Genomic DNA, 18,752 nt, shown 5'->3' with positions numbered 1-18,752 from the left:
CTCTCTCTCTCTCTCTCTCTCTCTCTCTCACTCAAAAAAAAAAAAAAATTAAAAAATTTTAAAACAGCTAATCTAATGTTATGTGAATTTCACCTCAAGAAAAACATGAAAACAAAACTGAAAAAAGACACCCCATTTCCTCCCACATCTTCAAGCAATTGTTACCTTCTCCATGTAACAGTGATGGGTCTAAGAGCTCCATCATGTACTCAATTTCAGTGTCCAGTTCCAACATGTCACACTGAGCTATGACGTAGGTCAGGACTGGCAAAAAGTCATCAGCTCCATACATCCTCCCTGGAATCAGAAGAAAGGGGAAGATGGGAATATTTTTACCAACACTTCTTTCTTTCATATCCTACGCAGACTGCTTTTTTTAGATAGCCAAGAGTCATCTGGGGAAAAGTGCTATTCATAAACAGAGGTGGGTGTTTCTGGAATCCTGTGCAGCCTGTGACCCTCCTGGCTGCTCATGTTAGAGACCAATCCTAACACACAATTTCAGAATGAAATATCTATGAGTCAAGGAACACAAGAAAGATTTCCTCCATGCTTTCACGATATGCATCAGGTTATACAATAGAACAGAGTACCTGTAAACAGTTTAACTTTCAGCAAGTAATGTTATAAAACATTTACTAAGTATCTACTCTGTTTAATCCTTTGTGAATTCTACTGTGTTCCCTGTTATTTTCTGTGCAAATCAATCATCAACATAATGACAGGACCAAACTCGGACCAGGAACAAGCTTTGCTCTGCATTCAACATGAGCACACAGTTAATTTATTTAAATGTAAAAATTCAGTATATGTCGAATAGATACATATGATTAATATATAGCAAAAAAAAAATGCAGTCCTTATTGCTACTTTTCATTACAAAAGTGAGTCTCAACTCAGGGTGATTGTGCCGACACCACCCAGGGGGACTTGGCATTGTCTGGAGACATTCTTCATTGTCATGAATAGAGGGTGGGGTGCAAATGACATCCGGGATGCTGAAGAACTCCATACAGGAAGCAGCCCCCACAACAGAGAATTATCCATTTTAAATGTCATTAGTGCTAAGGTTGAGACACTGTGCTTTGGAAGAACATAATCCTGTGAAGACACTATTTTTGAACTTACATAAGTGATTGTCTGAACTACAGAAAATATACTTCCTGTATGTGAACTATGTTTGCAAATTTCAGAGGTCATGTTCATATGCTATCATGACCAGCTCAGGGGCTCACATTTTAATGCCTCTGCCCAATAATGTGCAAAGCACACACACATTCCTATCTACCCAAGCAGTGGTTAATACATCCTGTGTGTTCTCTCTGCTGCTTCTCCATGAAGCAATTTTACTTAGAGGAAAAGTTGATAATCATCCATGGAATTACAACAAGCTCACTGAAGCCCTGGAACTATGCAGGGTCCAGTCACTAGCCATGAATATGGCTACTTCTGCATCTCGAAGAAGTAAACTGACGAAATCTGAGGGCTTACTTTCGAACTATGTAATTCTTTTGTGAATTCAATTACATTATGTCAACTTGTAGCAAAGAAGGAAGAACCAATGAAACAGCTGTAATGAAACCACATGGTTACTGAATACTCTATGTTTGACACATGCTGGATGTAGATCATGGACACAAACCCTCATTGGCCTAAATGTAGTAATGATAAATAATTGCTAATATTTCCATCATGCTTGGGGCTACATGTGCATTGCCTCATCTAACCCCCATCTTATGAAGGACAGGGTCATATTCAGTGACAGGTATAGAAACTGCATCTTAGAAGTAGATTAAGGTAGCCAAAGCCCATAGTTAATTAACTCATTCACAGGGTGAGGACGTGAATTCAGTCACCAGAGACTGAATCTGCATCCACTGCCTTGAACTAAACCTTTAACAAATTGGTATCATACAAGAATCTTGTCTCCTCAACCGCTTACTTTTCTTGGTGTTACCAATCTATTGCAAGTGATCAATTTGCCAGATACCAGCCTAATACTGTGGGCTGTTTGGTGAAATCAAGAGGTTGAAAGAAAGAGAAATTGGGAATCAGAAAGCCTGATGTGTCACTGGCCACATCGTCAGCCACGTCACTGGCCGTGGTGGGGAGTACAAGAAGCCTGGACTTTGGGTAGCCTCACCTGAGTTGTTCTCCATGACAGTGTAAATAAGCTTGCAGACCCTCAACAGCAGCATGACTTTCTTTTCCGGCGAATACATCTTCTGCATAGTCATGAATTTGACTTTGATTTTCTCCACATCCACAAAATCAGGGGTTGGGGCGAACACCCCCAGCTCCTGTGGGTTCCTCTGCCGCACAAGCTGCAGATTCTCCTTGAGCTGTTTCCACGAGCCGTCGGCCATATGGAAGTCCCTCAGCATGGCCTCCACGTGCCCCTTCAGGGGCTTTAAGATGCACTTGTGCATGGCTTTTTCCAGCACCACATCTGCCAAAGAAAGTGCAGCTACTGTAACCATTGTCTGAAGGAAGAAGAAATGCAAGGTCTGCTTTCTCGGAATGGACACCTGGAACTCTGCATTGGTTATAGGGCAGACAAGTTATAACTTCATACCTGCCCACCAACAAAGCTTAGCAGTGCTACTGCCCCCCACACTCCAACGTGTTTTCTGTAAAGCCAGGGAAAACGAATCTTCCCTAATAAAGTCTTACAGTTCCTTTTGCAGGCAGTCAATACAACAAAACATATTTGTTTTAACCACTTTTACACTCCTCCTCCATGAGCACAGGTGGATATTCAAGAAGACATTCTTTTGACCCAGTCCTCCACTGATAATCCAGTTGACAGGTTAGTAAATACGTTATTTTAAAGGACAGATTTGCTAATAGGGAAGCTTCAAGGGGCGCTTGAGTGGCTCAGTTGGTTGAGCGTCTGACTCTTGATTTTGGCTCAGGTCATGATCCCAGGATCGTGGGATCGAGCCCCACATCAGGCTCCATGCTGAACATGGAACCTGCTTAAGATTCTCTCTCGTTCCCTCTGCCCCTCTCCCCCACTTGCTCTCTCTCGCAAATAAAAATAAAATAAAATAAAAATACAATACAATACAATACAATACAATACAATAAAAGGAAAGATTCAAGATTTCTCAAAATATTTCCTGAGGAAATAAATTCACCTAAATACATGTGTAATCTTAGATTGAATTCTGGACCAAAAATTCTTTAAATTATTTTCAGTGTTTATCTTTATCTTTGAGACAGAGAGAGACAGAGCATGAGCGGGGGAGAGGCAGGGAGACACAGAATCAGAAGTAGGCTCCAGGCTCTGAGCTGTCAGCACAGAGCCCGACTCGGGGCTCTAACTCGTCAGCTGCAAGATCATGACCCAAGCCAAAGTCAGACGCTCAGCCAACTGAGCCACCCAGGCACCCCTGGACCAAAAATTCTTTGTCTGCTATAAAGAGCATTGGTGGGACACCAGATGAGATCTGAATAAAATCTGCAGGTTAGGTAATACTGTGAACACTCAATCTGTGTTAATTTTACTGTATTTTTGTAACAAGATGTCTCTGCTTTTAGGAGATATGCACTGAGCATTCAGGGGTAAAGGGACACCATGTCTGCAACTAACTCTGAAATGGTTCAGCGGGGGAAGGGAGGGTGTATGTGTGTGCCTGCATGTGCGTGTAAGCAAAGAGAAAGGAGAGCAAACATGTGACAAGGCGCTAACGTGCAGGGTATTAAAGGGTAGACATGATTTCTTTGCATTATTTTTGCAACTTTTCTGTATGTCTGACATGATTTCAAAATAAAAATTTTAAAAACGCTGAAATGTGTTTCTGGTCAGAGTTTGGAAATACCATTAGGTGTGGAAGGCGTTATTTTCCCCCTCTTTGAATGGTTGCCCAATGAAGTCGCTTTCTTGGCTGACAGTAAAATGACCATAAATCTGGAGATCCAGCCTAAAGATGATTTATACAGTAATAATCTCTCTGCTTTTGCAACATCAGTTTTCCAATCTCAAATGTTTGTACATTCTCATCAAAGCCACCTGGGTAGCCAGACTTCATTTATGAGACTTTAAGGTGATTCCATTTTGGAAGCCCAATTTCCTTATGAAATTGGAAACCATTATCTCTCTGGCGTTGGGGATTCCTGACACTGGATCAAATCACACTGCATCCAAATTATCACCTATTATTAGAAATCTAGGCCGGATGCACAAACACCAAAAACAATTTTCCCATACAGAATTAGAGCTCATGATAAAGTTAATGAGCTGCTTCCCGAGCCCAAGTTTGTTGTTGTTGTTGTTCTTCCAAGTCCATATCCTATCCAGGAGATCTTTGTTTATTTTATTTTATTTTTAAAGTTTATTTATTTTGAGAGAGAGAGAGAGAGAGACAGCACAAGCAGGGGAGGGACAGAGAGAGGGAGAGAGAATCTCAAACAGGCTCCGCACTGTCAGTGCACAGCCTGATGTGGGGCTCAAACTCACAAACTGTGAGATCATGACCTGAGCTCAGATCAAGAGTCGGATGCTTAACCAACTGCACCACCCAGGCGCCCCAGGAGATCTTTGTTTAAATGTAGAGCTTTATATATCTATAGGAATCAAGATTGAAACAAAAGAGTTTATAAAGTAAGAAGAAAAACAGAACGTTTTTACTTGACATCTGGCATTGAAACAAATTACTTGGTCTTCATTGGTTATTCTGTGTTAATAAACTTGTGTGACCTAATAGCATCTTTGACTTTACCCTAAATGACCATTACGTTGAAAAGCCGATAATAGCAATTCACACCAAGCATTCAGTTGGGCTAGGCTCTAAGTGCTTTATTTTATTAGCTCATCTAATTCTTACAACAACTCTCTTATTTTTGCATAATACTAATGTTATTTTACAAATGAGGAAGCAGAGATTTGGAGATGTCTAATGGCTTGCTTGAGGCTGCACAACTGTTTTCAACAATCACATTGCTTTCCAAAGTAAATGGCCTCTTAATTCTAAAGTTCAAGGTGCTTTATAAACATTCACCAGTTTAATCCTCTCTGTCTAAAGGTTACACAAGCTCCATTCATGGTTATAGGTGACCACCACTTTGTTAGAATGAGGTCACCAACGGGGGCAGAAGTCCTGCCAATCATTAATTGGGACGGTACATGAATATGGATAGAGGTATGATTCATAACAGCCTCAAACTGGAGACCATCCAAAGGCCCATCCCAACGGAATGGAGACCAGGATATATTCATACAGTGGAATCCAGAAAATGGAATTCAGAAGATTTCACTCCATGAAAAAGAGCACACTGCAGCTCCAGACACAACTGGATGAATCTCATAGATACGATGCTGTGTGAAAGAAGCCAGGCATAAAACAGTATCTCCTTTGGCATTTCTCTTATACAAAGTTAAAAAGCAGGCACAATGCATCTATGATGACAGAAGTCAGGATGGCAATTACTCCTAGGAATAAATGAAGCTGTGGGGGGACCCTCTAGGGGAATGGAAATGTTCTGTTTCTGGATCTGGGTGGAGACTACATGTATGAGCTCATACGTAAAAATCTGTTGAGCTGAGCATGTAAAATTTACACATTTTATGAACGTAAGTTACAGTAACCATGTTTAAGTCAAGCCAATGGAAAACAACTGGAGACCAGCCTGAGATTTTCACCTTGAACCCCAAGGGCAACTTCTAACTTCAGGGTGAGCCTGGTCATCTCTGAGGCAGAGCATTAACATGAATCATCTACACAAGATTCTGTGCTGTTCCTGGGGGACAACAGCAGAAATACCATTACCAGTGAGCTGAGAGGGACCCTTATGCAACTCATCTTTGCCACCAAGGAAAGACACTGGTCTTTGTGCCACAGACTCCCATCCTTAGGAATAAATGGTGCTGCAGAAATCTTTTGTTAGGAGGCTTGAAACCTGGGATTCATTGCCAAGTGCCCATTCTCTTAAAATCCAAAATGAAAAGATAAAAAAAAAAAAAGACCAATGTTAGTTTTTTTTTAAGCACATTTTTTAGCGGCCATAGTTTAGAAATCAGACTGGTCTCTTTGCATTCTTTTCCAGGAATTTACTCCTAACTCCCACCATCCTGAAATCCTTAACAAGCATAAAGAATAGAAAAAATAAAGTCCAAATGAGACTTGGAACCCACTGGCGTCCAACGGGGAACAGGTTCTGTTCACAGAACAAGAGGGAAAAATGATTTGGGGAAACAAAAGGAACAGAAAATCTTATAGAATATGGTTAGCTCAAAAATAAAAAAAAATTAAAAAAGGAAAAACAGATTGGTAACATCTCTCATAAATTACTACTATCTGTTGTTTTCTACTGTCTGTGGTTAAGATCCAAGAAAACAAAATCTCTTAAACCATAAGAACAAATGATACTATTCTAGATACCTCATATGCACCGTCTTTTCAAATGTTCAAACAAACCTCATGGAGGCAGGACTATTATTTGTTCATTTTATACATCAGGAAACAAACCCAAAGAGCTCAATCCCACATAGCTAGCAAGAAAGGGAGCCAAGAGTTGAACCCAAGGGATCTGGTTATGTCAATTGCATGTATCCACAAGCGAAGAAACGAGCATATAAACAACAATACTAGAGAACTGTTTGAGCTACAATGTTTTGAATATTCAAAACCAATTGTTAGGTGAATGATCAAAACTGGAAGCAAATTTTTGGAAAATATTTATAGACAGATCCTTTCAATTGTTCCCAAAGCTCAGGCACAAGCGGGAAATGGTAAAGAGAATGGCAGGGGCTTAGATACTCCTTGCCTTAGGGTGAGCTGATGCAGTCATTTATAGGAAGCATTCAATGTGTTAGCCTCTAGTGCTATGAAGCGATCACTCCTTATTACGAATGGAAGACAGAAGCCCTGTCTCTGTTGCTTCACTCTGACCAACAGCACAGATTCCAGAGAAGGCCAGAGATCAGACAGGGAACCATCACAAGACTGGCTCATGCATCAGCTTGGTTTGAGTACTTTCTGCTTACCCACTGCTGCCTAAGGGGAAGTGAGAGTCTGGGAGGTTAAGGTAAAGTCCAGAGAAGGCACATGTCTTAGAAAGAACACTAGGAACATGAAGCCTGGCAGCCAGCCCGGCTCTATCTTTCTAAGCAACTTTGACCAAATTGGTTCACCTCTCTGCCATTGACTCGAACTTCTGAATTGCCATCCAAATCACTGCCCATGGGAGGCAAGACGGAACTAGCACCCTGAGTCATGGCCAAAACAAAACAAAATAATAACTGACATTCTCCGGGGGATTCTAACAGTACCCAGAATCTAAACAAAATAGGTTGCAACCTATAGTTAGTTGACAAAGATAGAAGATGAGGTCACATGGCCTCTTGGTTTACTTGGTTTCTAGGATTCTGATTATTTATTTCTTTAAAAGGAAAGTGACAGAAAGAGAAGCTAATGTTTGAAATCTCAAATTGTGAAGTTACACATACATAATTGCCAAAGTGTGCCGAGTTTCCTCTGTGCTGTTCTTATTCCCAGGGGGCTCTATGTGTGTCCCTGTTGTAATGTTAACCCCCATCCCAGCCCCAAGAATCAGGAGCCAGTGACACCCTCATCGTGCAGATGCACAGGTGGCTTAGAAGTCAAATGACTCTCCCAGAGTCGTGGGGATGAAATGCAAGCCTGTCGCTGTTGCCAACAAGCCAGGTGGCACAACGGGCCTCCCTCCATCCAGAACGGCAAGACGAGTTTGATATTTTCTTTATGTGCTAACATATCTTCCTTTGACTGTTTAATTGGATTAAAGATTAGAGCTGACATTGACCGGGTGCTGGAGTGTTCCAAGCACTGTTACGTACTTCCTATGGATTTAAACAACTGTTTGGCTGAAATGAGTATAGAATCCGTATTTGTTTTAGCTTGGGTTCTCCCAGAAGCCAACCTTGAGACAAGGACTCAAGTATGAGTGGTTCATCTGGGACGTGAGCCCAGGAAGCACTGGCAGCAGACAAGGGGAATGAGATGGGAGAGGAGGCAGCCAACATTATGTGCTTTATTAGTAATTGTAATCCAGTTATTACTGGGGGCAGCTGGAGCTCCACCAGCTCAACCCTGCTGGAAGTCCAAGGCATGGTGTAGAGCAAGCCTCAGGGCTGTCCCACCAGAGGGGAGGCAGCTGGGGTGTTTATACACCTGTTCCTATCAGGCTCCTGGACAGCAGAGAGGGCATTAATTTCCCAGTCTTTCCAACTGCCCTGGACAAGGGCTCTGGTGGCATGAGAAAGTGTCAGGCAAAATGTCACAGGCACCAGGAGTTGGAAATCAAACAGGTAAGTGAGTGTCAGTGGGGCAGGCAGAGTGATGTCTGGTTCGTGTTACATATGAAGAAACAGAGGCACAGAGATGTTAAGACATATGATCAAGTATGCACAGCTCAGCAGCAGCAGAGCTGGGACTTCAAACCCAATAGTCCAGCCTGAGCATGTGCTCTGAAACACCACATGCCTTCTGCCTTTCAGCTGAGAAATTTATCCATCCTGTCTTAGCAGAGCTGGGATGTGATGCCCCATAGCCACAAGAGAACTTTGCTAATCCTCTGTACAAACTACTCATAAAAAGCAGACCACCTGGTGTTCAAGTGTCTCTTGGGTTACATGTGAAGTCCAAATGAGCCATTTCTACTTTGTGACCTTGAGAGAAGAAGGTGACCTTTCAGGGCCTCAGCTTCCTCATCTGCAAAATGGGATCACTCACAGCCTCCCAGTGGGATTGTTGTGAGGATAAAGTGAGATCCCACTCGGTGAGGTGTCACCTGTCACCTCATAAATGGGCAAGAATCATTGGCTCCCTCTTTCCTTTTGAATGTGGCCTTGGAATAGGGACACCAGGTTTAGCGATTCATGCCCATTTGGGTTTGTTTTCTTCTGTGTTAACTGTGGTTTACTTGGTTTGAAATGAGAACCAAAAGTGCTTTGATAAATTAATTGAGAAGCTGCCTGGTTTCCTGTACATCTTTCTCTCTCTTGTGCCTTCTTACTTTTCCTCACACCCTCCCACCCATAGGTACAAAGGCAGAAGATCTGAAGCCCCTGGGTTTTCCTGCCCCGAATTTGCTGGTGTTTTGTCACAGCCCCACTGTGTCCCCACCTAACAGCTCAAACTCACAGATAAGCTGAACATCTTGGGCAGTGGTATGTCTTTCGGAGCAAGAGGAAGTGAGAGGTGGAGAGCCCCCACAGCCCCATTTCAGATGAGGAATCATGAGGGATGAAGGGTGGATTCGGTTCATTGCTGACAGGTTCTGGTCTACTAATTGTGAAGGCCTGTGTCACACTGCTGTCCCTACTCTGTGTCTGTCTATCCAGGTCTCTGACATCCTAGCTTGTCACACTGGCCTACAGGTGTTTATGGACAGGTCTGATTCGATTGGTTGGTACTTGGGCTCCAGAGATCGTTAAAGAGTTTGACTCTTACCCTGCTTGGGATGAGTTTTCTAAAATGCTTTTCACCACCTTAAAGACTCAGGCAGCTTCCGTGGGAGCGCCCCTGCTTTGCCCTCTCTTCTTCGTTCCATGTTCTCACTGAAGACAACAGTATTGCAGCCCTCTGTGCCTCTGTGCCTCTCCACATGCTGTTCCCTGTGGCCGGTGGGCTCCTCACCTTTCCCAACATGGATGGATTCCTGTGCAGCCTTGCCTGTCCACCTCCTCCCCACACCCTGGGTCCTTGGAGTTCTCTGTTGCCTCTACTGTGGCATAGAGCAAACTAGACCTCTCTCCTATGAACACCAGACCTGACGGTTGGTTGTCAGGTGAGCCAGCTGCAGTCCCTAGCTAGAGGCTCACAGGTAGCAGGTACTCCAAAAGTGACTTCTGAATTGAATTGAATTCACTGAATTGAATTGAATTCACCCTTCCTTTGGGTGGTTACATGAAAATTATGCTTCTTTTCTCCTTAGCCCTGCAGAATATAGGAAGCGTGACTCTGGCAGTGAAGCCATCCCCCAGGTGTGGGGCAGCCAGCCCCATCCCTGCAGGGGTCTCCTCTTGCCCTGCAGGGGTGTTCTCTAATCTGGGTTTGCTTTACATATGTGAGCAATGCATGCTTCAGCCCATAAACAATAAATAATAAAGGATGTTTTATCATTTACAGGAAGGTCCCCCCAGCCCAGCAGAGACGGCACCAAAATAAAGATGGCAAGCTGTGGGGTGGTGATTCACTTAGGTTTTTGTTCATTTTTAAAAAAAATTTTTTTTCTTTATTTATTCTTGAGAGAGAGACAGGGTGTGAGCAGGGGAGGAGCATAGAGAGGAGACACAGAATCCGAAGCAGGCTCCAGGCTCTGAGCTGTCAGCACAGAGACGGATGTGGGGCTCAAACTCACGAACCACGAGATCATGACCTGAGCCGAAGTTGGACGCTCAACCGACTGAGCCACCCAGGTGCCCCAGGTGTTTGTTCATTTTGATAGGCTTCAAGGAAAGGCATTATGCAAAAATATAGGTAATGGTTTATGCATAGAATGTGTCCGACTGATTTCGGTACCTTCTAGTAAAGGGCCAGCAAAAACAAAAGCAGTGGAGAAGAGCCCAATCTTCCTTACTAAAAAATTCTAAATAATTGATGCAGCTCCTCTGGCCTTGGGGAGGTAGAGCTGAATTCTAACCTCATCCCTTGGGTGTGGACAGTGCTTAGTGTCCTGCTCCTGCAGAATAGAGTAGGGAGGGAAGGGAAGGGCTGGCATTTAATTTTACAGAGCAGAACTTGATCTAGGGTAAGTTTTGTGGAGAGCAGGCACCCCCTGGTAGGGTGACTTCACCACTGTGGTCTTCTTCTCTCCTCATAAAATGGCCCCAAAAGGCAGTGTAGCCACCCTGGGTGGTGTGAAAAGCTCTCCAGATGAGTTGGTTCACTCCCACTTGTATCCCCGCTTGACCTTGCTAAGCTTTTGTTTCCTCATCTCTAAAAATGAGGTTAATAAATGGGACCCCAAGGCATTAAGGGGATTTAAGGGGATTCTCTGCATAAAAGTGCTCCATAAACCCTCAAGAACCACACACCGGCGAGGGATTAGGGGGACTTTCACTTGCTTCTATTAAAAACATAGTATGCATTTAACACATACTCTTGGCCTTGACAAAAGGAGGCAGGCTATGAGTTCTGGTTTCTAAAAAGAAGCCCCAGGGCTTGGACGGTAAGTAAGAGTCTCCAAAGTGGACACTGTCCTCTGAGAGGTAAGGCGGAGCGTGCTACTGTACTGGCCTGTTCCCTGTAGACAGACTGGGTAAGCGAGGCTAGCCTGGGGGTGGGTCCCCGTATGGTGAGGGCTCAGTCTACATAGTAAGACAGCCAATCAGGACATCCTGTTGGTGGGAGTGGAGTAGTGGAAGACATGTCCAAGCTTCAAAGATTCTGATGCCTCCATTTCAATCAATGTAGCCTCTCAAGTGTCCCCTTGTTCATGCACTCAATTACTGTAAGATTCTTTTGCCTGGTGATGTTTCCTGCCTGGGAAGTACTGATCTCTCTCTGGAAGATTCTCAGGACATAGTCAGAAAACACTCCAGCACAGACATCTCCATGAACCTTATTTTGTGATGCCATCTCAGTTCCCATGTTGCTAACGGTGGGAATTACTGAGCTATCAGTACCCCTGCACAGAGTATTATGGAGTTGGAGACTCCTGACACAGATCCTTAACTCCAGAGTTGTGACCCTTCTTTTAGTTGATATAATTAACCCAATTTTCAATGCCCTAAGTAAAAATGTACAACAAAATATGCCCCATGGAAAAAAAAAGGTACTTCCTGCTGGGGTCTTACATTTAAACTAATTTTCAAAAACTAATACATTCTTTTTACATGTTGCAAGAGGTCAATCTTTCTCCTTTCTCTCTACCCTTTGCTAACTGTGTAAGGACATTCACTCCATGCAGGAGATATGGTCACATGTTCTAGATCAGAAGTCAGACTTGAGGTTCTAATCAACTTGGCATCAATATGCCACTCTGGTGGCTCTTCAACTGAAAAAGAGGGGCACCTGGGTGGCTCCGTCAGTTGAGCATCTGGTTCTTGATTTTGACTCAGGTCATGATCCCAGGGTCGTGGGATTGAGCATCGCGTCTGGCTCCATGATAAGGGGGAGCCTGCTTAGGATTCTCTCTCTCTTCCTTTGCCCCTCTCCCTCACTTGTGCTTTCCCTCTCTAAAATAAAAGCATAAGAATTAAAATTAAAAAATTAAAAAGAGCAGATAATAACTCAAGGGCTTGAACCAAACTGTGAATTAAAAATTAAAAAAACAAGAGGCACCTGGGTGGCTCAGTTGGTTAAGCATCCAACTCTTGGTTTCAGCTCAGGTCATAACCTCATGGTTCATGAGTTCAAGTCTCACATCAGGCTCTGCACTGACAGTGTGGAGCCTGCTTGGGATTCTCTCTCTCTCTCTCTCTCTCTCTCTCTCTCTCTCTGCCCCTCCCCATTCACTATCTCTGTCTCTCTCAAAATAAATAATTAAACAAAATAAAAATTAAAAAACAAATCACACTAGATATTGAAGCTTGAGACAGATTCATGAAGCAAAGTAGTTGTAATTGTTTAACTCCTAGAGAGTTACTTCAAACCCCCTTTCTTATTCTGCTATGCTCACTTTTCAGTATTGTTTCTCTATTTAAAAAAAATCACATGAATATAAATTGAATTTAAAGATACTTTTTCTTCAAACAATTAAAATTCTCTTTAGAGAAAATACATGTTTTACTATATAGCAATTAAATAAAGCATAACCATTATTGTCCTGTTTTTTTTTGTTTGTTTGTTTGTTTTGTTTTTTGTTATTGACTTAGGAATACAAACACCTGGGGTGTTTTTGTTGTTGACAGTTGGTGGTGGGTTGTTTGAATGAAATAACAAATTTGGGATTACTGAGATTTTTGGAGTTGGACACACTTTGTTTTTCTTGACACAAAACTTGAAAACAGAGGGCTTTCCCAAGATTAACGTCAAATCAGATATAAAAGTTCTTCTACTTGAATAAAATCAAAATGCTAACCACAAAAATGCACCAAGTTCTGCAGAGTGGAGACTTCACGATCAGAAATTCTGAACTAATCTCTCCCATTGGTTGAAAACGACTGAAGCAAGAGTGGTACCATGTGGGAGCTCACCAATGAGGAACACATGTTGGAGTAATGAGTAATGTCATACCCTATCTACACTTGACACACCAGTAATGAATATATCTCACTGTCAATGAAGTTACTGATCCCAGGGCTTTCTAGTAAGACCTGAAACTATGTGCACTTTTTGTTAAAGCATCTGTTTGTCCTTTCATGTACTGCTTTGTGGGGGTGGGGGAGTGAGGGTGAGTGGAGAGCTATCCAGAAGGGAAACCATATGTGGCCCTGGAATGAACAGAGACCTGACTTCCCTGGGAGCCCACCACGTCTCCCCCTCATTGGCTTCGTTCTCCAACCAGGAGAGCGAAGCTGATGTCAATCAACCAATATTTATCAAAGAACCTCTAAAAGTCAGGGCTTTTGGGTGAGAGTACTTTAAAGAGTAGTCTAAACAGGATGCAACTTTTCCATAATAGGACACAAGCATTTAGAGTGGCAGGTTGTGTGTGTGTGTGTGTGTGTTTTGAGACTGACTTATTTATCATTTTATCCTTATCTAGAAAGTGCTGACTTAAAGGGTTGGGACAAGAATATATGGATAAAGTGGCACTGGGTGAGAGCTACTTAGTGTCTTCCTTGGCTTTTCTCTAGGCAACTGAAGAACCACTCTCTGAAGAAGAGAGATTAGCAACATCTCCATATACTACGTGCATACATGCATGCATTCGTATGGCCATTTTTCACATATGAACGACAGCTCTAATTCTACATGGGTTAAGCCAGTGAAATGCCTCCTCCAGCTTCCTTGATTCTGGGATGGTCATTCTGTAAATGCAGGTTTTAAATGTAAATTCTCACCTCCTAGTTCAGAGCTATCATCTTCAGAAGTTGTGGGAAAGGAGGACAGGACAAGACTGGCATTCTTGAAAAGCCTTAGGAGTGTTAGTAGACACCTGTTCAGAACAATCTTGAGGCTTGGTATTCCAGAGATGGCATTCAGAGTGAATCCATTTGGAGTGAATACATTAAAAGTGAATTACTTCCCTCCAGAAAGTGAGATATGGTGGGAATAAGCAAACAATGGAGGAAAGATCTGGGTTGAATCTAAGCTACCCTACTTACCAGCAGTCACTACAAGTCACTTTTTACATCATGGCCTCTGCTCTTGAATTTGCAAAACATGAACAATATCTACATAAATGTACCAACCTTGATTTGGTTACAAGGCTCAAAGGAGTGATTATATTAACAAGTCTATAGTAAACCAATGAGCACTTCCTTTATGACTATGTAAAACAGACAATTAGATAAGTCCACTTTTTTGTCAGAGTCCTAAACTAGTAACTTACACATTTAAAGGGATCAGTTTTCTGATCCTTAGGGTCACCTCTTTCTCTGCATTTGAACTAGTGTTGAGTTTCTCAGGTTAACCTCTGCTCTGGTTTACCTTTCTCTTAATTTTAAAAGCCCAACAACACATTTATTGTACTTTCAAAACTGAATGATGCTTTCATTGGGGAAGCAACATGTGATGAAGTTCCTGCTTTAATGCAAAAGTTTAAAAAACCAAAACAAACAAGCCAATAAAAAAGTGGGGCAATGCTTAGTTGGCCACACCCACACCTCCATACAAAATTTTAGTCTGAGCTGCCTCAACAAAGGGCTAGCCTACTCTTCCAAATGCTGCACCTGCTGGTTACTAGCTGGTGTGGCCCCTGGGACAAAGGGCTCCACCTGGCAAAGTCCTGCATTCTCCACTCCACAGGGGATGCTGGTGCCTGTTTCACTAGGGCGAGGTCAGGACACGCTTACATCACTTGGACAGAATCCTGGCTCCTATTAGAGCCTCCATAGATGTCAACATCCCTTCTTGTCATGACTTTAGATTTTAAATTAAAAGCTGCATCTGTCCAGAGCAGCAAAGTGTATGTTTGTTTTTGGAGAAAATGAACGCTTGTGCTCTGGGAGCAAATATCATATCCGAACTTCACTTCAAAAGAAGCCACTGGGGACCAGTACTTTGGTTGGTGCTTACAATCTCAGCGGGGAAGGAAAGAGAGGAAGGGAAGGAAGGGATGGCCCTTGTTCCCTGGGGAGCCTTGTCTCTGTGGGCTGGTTGGCGCTGGGGCCACATAACTCAGGGCTGACATCAGCGCCTGCCTGGCTCCCCCCACCGGACACCCCCAGAGGAAGCTTCTCATGAAGGTTCAGAGTCCCTGTTAATATTGCATCTGAACTGGTCTCCCCTGAGAGGTGGGCTCTGGTGGGATGGGACAGGATGGCCTGGGTGGCTATTCTGCCTTCCCCTAGAAACCTTTTTCAGTTCCAAGCACACCACAAGGGCACATTCCTTCCAGACTCTCTCCTCAGCAACACCCAGCTCTAACCCCGCCCCATCAACCAGGCTCAAACCCCGAGAAAACAAACAAGGCTTTGATTCCTTTGTGAGAAAATCAAAGAGCTGCTGAAACTCACTTAAAGGAGAAAGAGACAGAGACAGAGACAGAGACAGAGACAGAGACAGAGTCCACTCTCTACCACATACTGTTTACTACTTTCAACAAACAGACCCAATCAGAAAGAAGAAATCTGGGTTTAGCTTTATGAACTGCCTGGAAATAATTTGGTAGCTCTTTCAGCTGTGGCTGCCCAGTGAACAAGCCACACTGAAATTAGCCCTTTAGAAAGAATCTTCTGAAATTAATAAAGAAAAAAAAAATCCTTGCAACACTCTTACCCTGGAAAAAAGATGCCTTGCCAAATTCAAATTTTTCTTGGCCAAAGTAACTATTAACAATTCAGCCCTTCGATGAGGTTATAAAGAAAATATTTCCCCTTGACTTCGGAGAAAACACCTTTCATGTGACCTCCAAATATGTTACTTATTTGAAAGGTACACAAACTTGTCTTTTTTTTTTTTTTTTTAAGTTACTCCCAAACCATGCCACTTAAGGAATTCGCTGGCATCAGAAGCCAGCAAGGCGGTTACCCTTTTGGGAGAAGGGTGACAGGGTGGTGGTCCCAGGGGGGCTTCTGGTTGTGGGTTCTGTCGTGCTTACTGAGCTCTCACTTGTCACAAGGTGTGTTCACTGTGGACACTCCTCCAGCTGCACACCCATGATGTCTGCACTCTTCTGAACATACACTGTACCTCAATGAAAAGTGTACTACCCAAACAAAGCAGAAGAAAACACTCTGTCAGAAGACAGCACACATACCTTTCCAGGCATGCACTGCCTGCAGAGATGCCCTTTCAGGAAACACTCAGCACACACAGCACAAGACCAGGTGGGCAATTGGACCCTCGGAAGGCAAATTCTACCCCTGAGCAGAACCGCTCTGAGGTTCCCATCAGGGGCTCCTTGAAAACTAGCAGGCAGGTAGCAGGAGTCAGGTATAAGGTGAGGTCTGCTTTGAGAAGCTCAGGTCCCATTCAAATGGGTGGACGGGGTGGAGTGTGTTGTTTTGAACTCCAGAGAAAACTTCATCCAAGATCACTGCCATCGGATACAGTGTCCTGTGAGGTTACAGTAGTTTTTATGTTTAAAAAGAAAAAAAAAAAGGCAAAGTGGGGACTTACCGATTTGGTCTTCGGGGATCAGCGACTCGATGGGGGGGTCCAGCTCTGAGCTCTGAGACAGATAGTTCTTCACCTGGGTCATGAACTGCCGGATGGTCTGCAGCATGTCCGTGCTGGACACGTGGCACTCCTTGTTCTCCTGCAGAAAGCTCACGTAGTCCTGCACCAGGCAGCCGAAATAGGTGCACTTGTCCCGGGACAGCTCGGCGATCCTCCTGACCATGCGCTTCTCGGGGGTCATGAAGGAGCTGAACACCCCGCTCATCTTGCGCAGCTGGGACTTGACGAGCTTGGGCAGCACGAAGGAGCTGTTCCTCTTCTTTTTGGACTTGACAGGGGGGGCCATGGTCTCCTGGTCGCTCTCCTCTTCGCAGTCCTCCAGGCTGCTGTTGGTGTCCGCCTCATAGCCAAACAGGGGCATGCTGCGGTCGAACTCCAGCGAGTCGGAGGAGGAAGTGGAAATGCTCATGTCGCTCAGCCTCTGTCTGCCTCCATGCCACGGGGGCCGTGATTCAGGGCCGGCGGCCCTTGTGCAATCCTCCGGAGGCTCCGCAGGCGGGGCCCCACCTGGCCCGCCAGCTGTGCCCGGCCCCGGCTCCTCCGGCTCCCGCTCCTGGCCAGGACGAGGCCGGCCGCCGGTCAAGGTCTTTGCGCTGCCTTCTGCCTCGAGAAAAGAAGCCTGCTTCTTCAGCCGGGGTGGAGGGATGGGGGTTGGTTTCGTTCCAAGCAGAGCTACGTTCCCATGTTTGTTATGGTTGACTGTTTCTGGCATGCTCGCCTGGGTTTCAGTCCTGGACAGCTGAGGGCTTGTGTGGAGACTATTAATAGCGGGTGGCGGGGGCCTGGGTGGGGGGGACCGAGGCCTCTCGGTGCCATTCGCGTTGGGAGTCCTTGTGCAGGGCCGTTTCAGGCCTCCACTGAGGTCCTGGCTGTGCACTTTCAAGAAAAGAGGATTAATAAAACACAGGGCTCCGTTGGTCTGGCTGCACTCCAGCTCTGAAGGCGTCCTGGTTTTTATAGAATGCACTCCATTTATAAGGCAGAGCTGACGAGAGGCAGGACAAACACCGTCTGAGGAGAGAGGCCTATGGGGAGGTGGAGGGTTTGGGGGTTTGTTGTCAGCTGGAGAGCTCCAAAAATCTGAAAGTCATTATCAGTGAACACAAGAATGTAAATACAGTACTCTTGGGCCATTCCTTCACAAATTAAAAAAAGCACACTTGCATGACAACACACGTCTTTCAAGGGGGAGGTGCCACACTTGAGTGTTTTTTTTCTTTTTCTTTTTTGCTTGGACTGTATTCCCTTTACTGGAAAGGGTGGAAATGCTGCCAGGCCCAGCTGTGGGCTCACAGGAAGGCTCAAGGGGCTTTTCACCTTCAAAGCCCTTGAGAAATGGCTTGGCCAACATACAAAGCCAGCCCAGCCTTTGCACAGGTAAGGAAAGAAAGAATTGGAATTGTTACAGTGTAAGCCTGGAAAGGACCACGGAGCTCCCGGACACGCTTAACAAAAACTGAGTCTCCTCGCAAAGCAAGCCACCCTTCCCAATCTACTTCTCCTGGAGGTGCCCTCCATGGAGGACCTGGCAGTTCCCCTTTAATGGGCAGGACCAGCAGCTGGGCCTGGGGGATGTTACACAATCTGCTTAGGGTTTTACACGTTCAGCATTAAAACCCCAAACAGAGGAAAAATACACTCATGGAACCCATCAGCAGAAAAAAAAAGGACAGCAGGCCAATGCAAATGCTAAGTGCAAGTTCAACCGTTTATCTTAGCGGTTAGCTGCCCGTACTCTGCAAATCCTAGCCCTTCTCACCGTGGCTTACACACCCAACACTCTTTGGCACAGCGCACATGGCTTACTGCAGCTGTCTGTATGGCCCATGTCACCTACACACGGGGCTCAGTTTTCCGCATGAATCCAGGGAGGCAGTGGTGGTGATAAATGTTATCTACTGCTAATTTCCATTTGGAACAGGTTTATTCTCTCTCTATAGCTCTGCCTTGTGGTGTTTGCCTAAAATGTATTCTTTTTTCCCTATGGGCCCAGAATGGCTGATCATGGCGGACAGCGAGGAGGCTGACGTTGGGAGC

General features: G+C 44.4%; 1 protein-coding gene across 14 annotated transcripts in view; it reads right to left on the bottom strand.

The window, feature by feature from the left end:
• Nucleotides 1-18,752, bottom strand: part of RIN2 (Ras and Rab interactor 2) — a 223,095-nt gene that overhangs the window by 10,299 nt on the left and 194,044 nt on the right. For all 14 annotated transcript variants that reach the window (XM_053200295.1, XM_053200294.1, XM_053200296.1 and 11 more), the window contains 3 exons: nt 16,656-17,795; nt 2,144-2,449; nt 166-297 (listed from right to left, as the gene is read on the bottom strand). In XM_053200295.1, coding sequence (XP_053056270.1) covers nt 166-297; nt 2,144-2,449; nt 16,656-17,795 — 1,578 coding nt within the window. The remainder of the gene's footprint in view (nt 1-165; nt 298-2,143; nt 2,450-16,655; nt 17,796-18,752) is intronic.

The sequence above is a fragment of the Acinonyx jubatus genome, chromosome A3 (assembly GCF_027475565.1).
Source record: "Acinonyx jubatus isolate Ajub_Pintada_27869175 chromosome A3, VMU_Ajub_asm_v1.0, whole genome shotgun sequence".
Lineage (NCBI taxonomy): Eukaryota > Metazoa > Chordata > Mammalia > Carnivora > Felidae > Acinonyx > Acinonyx jubatus.
The sequence above is the reverse complement of the archived record's forward strand: the minus strand, read 5'-3'. Positions and strand labels throughout refer to the sequence as shown.